Source organism: Apium graveolens, chromosome 6 (assembly GCF_009905375.1).
Source record: "Apium graveolens cultivar Ventura chromosome 6, ASM990537v1, whole genome shotgun sequence".
Taxonomy (NCBI): domain Eukaryota; kingdom Viridiplantae; phylum Streptophyta; class Magnoliopsida; order Apiales; family Apiaceae; genus Apium; species Apium graveolens.
This window is the reverse complement of record NC_133652.1, coordinates 26977401-26983645: the sequence shown is the minus strand read 5'-3', so window position 1 is coordinate 26983645 and position 6245 is coordinate 26977401. Positions and strand designations below refer to the sequence as shown.

General features: G+C 34.3%; 1 protein-coding gene across 1 annotated transcript; it reads right to left on the bottom strand.

Annotated features, from left to right (window-relative positions):
• Positions 1-325: 325 nt before the first annotated feature.
• Positions 326-3194, bottom strand: LOC141664828 (E3 ubiquitin-protein ligase HAKAI homolog). Its single transcript, XM_074470782.1, has 4 exons — positions 2931-3194; positions 1728-1786; positions 1189-1384; positions 326-1000 (listed from the first exon to the last, which is right to left on the bottom strand). The coding sequence occupies exons 1-4, from the start codon at positions 3192-3194 to the stop codon at positions 326-328; spliced, it is 1194 nt and encodes a 397-aa protein (XP_074326883.1).
• Between the last annotated feature and the right edge of the window lie 3051 nt (positions 3195-6245).

The window sequence follows — 6245 nt, the reverse complement described above, 5'->3', positions numbered from 1 at the left end:
ACAAAGCATGCACGCGCACACAAACATCATAAAATGGTAGGAGGAACAACAGAAGAAAACAACACAATTATGGAAAATCCCACAGATTCAAAACCACATAGTTCAAGCATAGACTGAAAATCACTAAGGATTGCAGTCTGGAGACAAAGTACGCATAGTTCTCAAATTGCTAATGCACTTAAATTTAGAAATAAGCACCATGAGATGGATGGCACCTGGCCATAACTCCAGAAGCTTTTAAAAGGAGAGTACATAACATATTAAATAAGGAAAAGCAAATTCAGTACTCACGAGCACCTCCAGAGTTGTCTTGATGCTCAGCTTGTCACCACGGGGCCTGTGCACCGTGACCAGCACCACCAGCGGAGGAGTGTGAACGATTGACCTGTGATGAGTGTGGTGGGCGTGGACCAGGTGGCGGTGGGAGCATACCCATTACATCTCTTGGGTCGCTAGCATTCTGACCTGACAAGTCCTCCCTATCTTTGTTGGCTGCATGATAGAGAGCCTGATATGAGGGCTCATTCTGTTTGACATTTCCTTGAAAAACTTCAACTCTTCCATGTGAATCTGACATTGAAAGGTTCTTAAAAGCATCTATATTTTCCCTACCTGCAAGAGCCGGGTCAGAAAATGCACCAGTTGGTCCTACACCCCATGGCTGTGGGTAATTGTTCCCCATGAAGTTAACATGTCCCACCATAGGACGTGGTGGAAAACCTGACATTGAACCCTGCCATTGTTCACCATCTGGTTCTGAATCTTGTGTCTGTTGAAATGAAGGGCAATTAAATGGAATTCCATCTCGTCCCAACTGTGGATCATTGAATGGCGGGGGAATCTGAAATAGATTAGGATTAAGCGGCATTGCAGTTTTAGGAGCCTGGTTGAACTGAATAGCATTTTCTGGGATGGGACTCTTATCTAAAACTCCTAGCTGAGAGTTCTGAAACTTCCCATATTCTTGTAGATGCCTACCCTGAAGGCCAACATTCTCTTGCTAAATTGGTTACCGGCATCAAGCTTATCATAGCCTCGAGAATTGCTATTGTCAGGTACTGTGCCTGACACAATATTTGGAGTGTGTCCTAAAACTGGTGGTTCAAGATTTTGCTGCATACCTTCATGCTGATCCTTCTACTGAGAGCTTGAGCTAGGAGGTAACACAGACTTTGCTGGTGATTGAACAGTCGACTCTGAAGTTGGTTTACTAGCATTGGCAGCCTCTGAGTCATTTTTCTTAAAAAGGTCAGCATGGCTACTATGGACATGAGTATCAAATTCATCTTTCTTAAGAAAAGACTTGAAACAATGAGGAGCAGCACATATCCAGATCCCTTCATGCACCTTAATTGTCTGGATCTTCTGAATACGTTCATCACAACTGCCAACAAACACATAAAAAATATAGGAGTCATAAGTCACTATTTTCATAAAAATGATTTAACAGAAACAAAAGTAGTTTACTAGGGAAAGTGTGCATTGTACCTAGTTTAACAGAAAACAAAAGTGGTTTACTAGAGAAAATGTGCATTCTACCTAGTTGTTTTACTGACAGAAAATTAGTCAGTTATATAACTGAAAGTAAGTGTCATGGATTCCTGCCTATAATCGAATACTACTGAGTAAGCCCTTAATGATTTTAGCTCAAATTATACAACACAAAAGAAATTAAAACTATCATGCAATATGTAAGCACACATCATAGAAAATGAATTAATCATTACAAAGAACATGTTGAACCACTCCTGGCACAGTCCAGACAGAAAGCATGGTAGCAAGGGCTCTGCAATAGAACAAAAATTTAAGTGCAAAAATATGACACTTCCTTATATCAGATAGTCATTTGATTGATAAATTTCAAAGTTGTACCAAATTGATCAAGTAGCGGGATTTATAAATGCTTTTTCTAGTTAAATATTTTCACATTCGCCAAAGTTTTGTTTATCTAATAGATAATCAGCTTCCCTCCAGGGATGAACAAGCAACTTATTTAGATGCTAAGTAGTGAACTTGGCGAAGTGGATTATTGACCAAGACATATATAATCAGACCCAGGAATAGGGTCATTGTATCTGACTTAATCATGTAAAAGAACTGCTCAGGTATGAAATTGTGTAATTTTGTTTCAGAATGAGTCTCCGAAACCCCAGGACATTGGCCAATATAGTTTGCCTATTTTTCTCAGATATAAGTTAGGGCTGTAGGAGGGTTGCCTTTAATTTAGTGTTTCTTTAATTAATATATCCAGGGAAAAGTACTATCCAGTTAGGAGGGACTTAAGAAAGGGAAATTTATAGCTATTTCATATTTGCACAGAAAGAGAAACCTGCGGCAACCATAGATCTGGATAATGCGGGTAGGGTTCATTAGATAAAGCAGTGTTTTATTACATGTAGCGAGACACGTAATTGAATACATAATGTTCGGCATTGATCAGAATAAACATAAACATATAGTTAATTAATTGCGAAAGGTTACCTGAGTTTATATTGGAAATAATACTGATCATATTGCTTAATGAAATTAGCAATTTGTTCGGCTTTCCACATGCAATAATTGCTCTTATTGAAGTTGTGAATCTTATATGTTTACATAACCAAATGTACCATTCCATCTTATTACTAGGTTTTTGTTTCAAGAGGAAAAGGAAAAACAATTACAACCAATATATATCAAGTAAACTTACCTAACGAGGAAAAAATTAGGGATCGTGAAGTGTTGGTAGTTGAAATTTGCGAAAAATGCAAACACAAAGATGTATTAGTATTTACTAAAGGTTATATCCTCCTCACACATGTATTTGTATATATGAACATGCTTCTGGCTTTTAAAAATAAATAAATGAAAAAGCTAGCAATTATTTCCTACAAAAAGGGATTTGAAAACAGGACAATCAGTTGAAGTAGAGAGTAATCTTTTGCTCGTACCAGACATCCATATATAGCAATTGGGAAATTACACTGAAGACATATATGAACCCGTTCACCCATTTCAGGACGTGCTTTACGACCCACAGTTTTGATAGTAGAAAAGGCAGTTACTGAGCCAAGCCTTTTGGCGACCGCAAGATCAGCAATTTTAAGGTGATCGGGGCATGCTGCTGTAGTTGCCTCACCACCTGAAGATGCCTTGTCCCCTACGCCACCTTCTACGGAGGGACCACCCTTGTCTCTGAATTTGATCTGCAGCATTATGTCTCTTGCCTCACTTCAAATACCAATATCATTCGATATTGAAATATGCTTCAGCTTCTGCTAGCAAATTAAGAAACATCAATAAATGACTGCCAGCTACAAATGCAAAATAAAAGATAAACACGCCTCACACACATGTATATCATCTATATATGAGAAACTCAACAAAAAAAAATTGCACATTTGATGTAATGTGGCATTCTGTATGATCCGGAAGTGGTTGCTTCTACATTATAAGTAGCTATTCTATTGAACAACAACACATTGGAATTTAATGTTAGAATGAAAAACCAAGATCTCTAATGATAGATTTACCCAAAAAAAGAAGAGCACGTGTAATTGAGTTCACAAGGAATACTAATTCAACGCTGCACATGATTTATATGGCATTGCATCTAAGTCTAAAATCCGCAAACAATAATTAGAAAGAAATCAGAAAGAGTGCTATAATTTATAAGCTAACACTTGTGAAATGCTGTCACTAAATACACATTAACGAATATCCGATGACTACTACTTCCCCTCTTTTCCAGGTTTAATTTAATGTTCCATCCACATTTCCCTAATCCTTATACACCTGATCACTCCAAGTAGATCTAGCTATCGTTATTCATTAAGCAAACTCTCGAAATTTCACAAGAAGTGACAACTCTCATGGGATTTTCATCAAACTCTTACATCAAATAAAATAAATCTCTTCTTGATCCTAGTTCTCAAAAGTTAATTACGATAAAAATAACATAACAAATCAATGGTAATCGCATGAACAATTGAAAAAGAACCTTTTAAATAAAATGAGGCAGAACATAAAATTCAATGATCACTCGAACACCATAAAACATAAGTATTTTTTTTCATATAAAGCAATGACACAAGTTATATAACAAAGATACGAACATAAGTTTATAAACACGTGAAGATGGCACATAGAAATAAAAAGAAAAAGAACAAGGGGCATTACCTGAGACGACAACAGCAGCAGCAGAAGAATTGACAGTTGAATATATAGTTGACAGTGAACAAATACGACATTCTAGTATTGGGCCTAAGACAATTCTAAAGAAAGGCTACTTATAAAAACACAGTCTGAAGCCCAAATAGACTAGAGACTCATGATCTTGGATCGGATGTAGCCTGCCTCAAGTAATCAAGTGCCAAGTATTAACTATCAACTATTCCCAAATAATATTTGCAATTAAAAAAAATTATAAACTATCAGTTTAAAAAATAAATCTCATTTAATTCATTTGATTCTTCGGGCATGACAATTTTCATCTACAGATAACAAATCATGTCTACACTATCTATAAACGCGGACACAATTTATTTACGATATTTTTATGGTGTGTTCATAAATATAAAATAAATACTAAAATTTATAAATTTAGATTATTTTAATTGATTTCTTTCTCTTAATAATATATACACACTAGAAGAAATTCATTAATTTATTTGTTGAGTAATTAATGATACGTAATTAGAGGAGTTGTCTGATCTAAATTCATAATTATTAAAATGCCCATTTTGAGTTAGGTTCATGTAAGCTAAGATAAGCATGATCGAATATATCAGTTGGTTAAAAATTCATCATCTGAGTTTAATAATATATTAACTAAAATACTAAGAATGATTAATTTAAATGTATAATCAATTTTCAATTTCATATTTTACGATAGTGTCACAAAAGGCAAGATAATGATTGGATTAGGATAGGACAGTAATTTGTGCTCCCTCCATCTCATATTACGTAAGCGATTGACTACTAATTTATATATAATATGATCTTGTGGGATTCATATTTATGAGTAGTTTTTAAATCCAATACTAATATGAAATTAAAAATATTAACAATTAAAAGTGTATATTGATAAACGTGTCCAACACACGTAGGAGGGAGAGCAGTTTTAGAGCAGTTTTTTTGCATTACATTGTCAGTCTCGCATTGTCAGTGACCCACCAATTTTCGCAGGCAAGAAGCGACCCTGAGTATGGTAATTCAGGCTATAGTTAAATTTTAAATCGAGCGTAATTCAATCCGAAGTTAATTGTGACGAGTCATTATTTAATTTATCGAGTCTAAACTTCTGACCAATCTCGTATCGTTTAATTTTACGAGTTGAGTCGAATCGGCTCATTTAGCTAAACGAGCCGATTTTAACAAGTTGACAAGTCATCGGCTCGTTTAATTTTGGCACTTAGGCTCTGTTTGGGATTATCTTTAAAAATTGTTGTGTTTTTAGAAAAAGACGTTGTTGTAAAAATCAGATGATTGTTTTATAATTTTTTTGATATGCATATGTTTTGATGAAAAAAATAAAAATGGAAATATTTTTGGTAATGTTTATTGGTTAAAGCTGAAAAACATCTTTTTCTAAAAGTACGGGGAGTTGATTTCTCTAACAACGGCTTTTAGGCTAAAAACACATTTCCGAAAAATAATTTTTAAATTTTATCAAACAGTTTTTAACTGTTTTTAGCGAAAAACTGATATTTCTGTCTGTAACAACAATATCAAACAAACCCTTAATAGATCTAAAACTATATCCAAACTCGGGTTCATTAATTTTACAGAAGTAGAACCGGCTATTTAAATGAGCGGAAATCTCTTTTTGAAATTTAAACACAACTCATTTAATTAAATGAACTGAGATTTAATTGAGTTCGAGCTGAACCAACTTTTTAACCGTCTGACTTGGATGACGACCCTACCGGACCGTTCCTTGACATAATCACGAAGCTTAAACAAGTAAGTATTCAATATGAAAATGACAGATTTCATTTCACCATTTTATGTAGTACATATTTGAAATAAACAAACAATAAGAGAATGACATGTTTGTTCTTTATCATTCCCCAGTATAGATTCGTGGCAGGTGGATGTAATAATGTATTATATCTTTCACTGTAAACAATGTATGTTTAATTAGTTGCGTAAATATAAATTATAATTAAAATAAATATTTTTTTTAAAAAAATTAACATTATCAAATCAAGATATTGTAATTCTCAAACTGCAAGCAAAGCATTTGTAGTGATGTAGTTAGCATA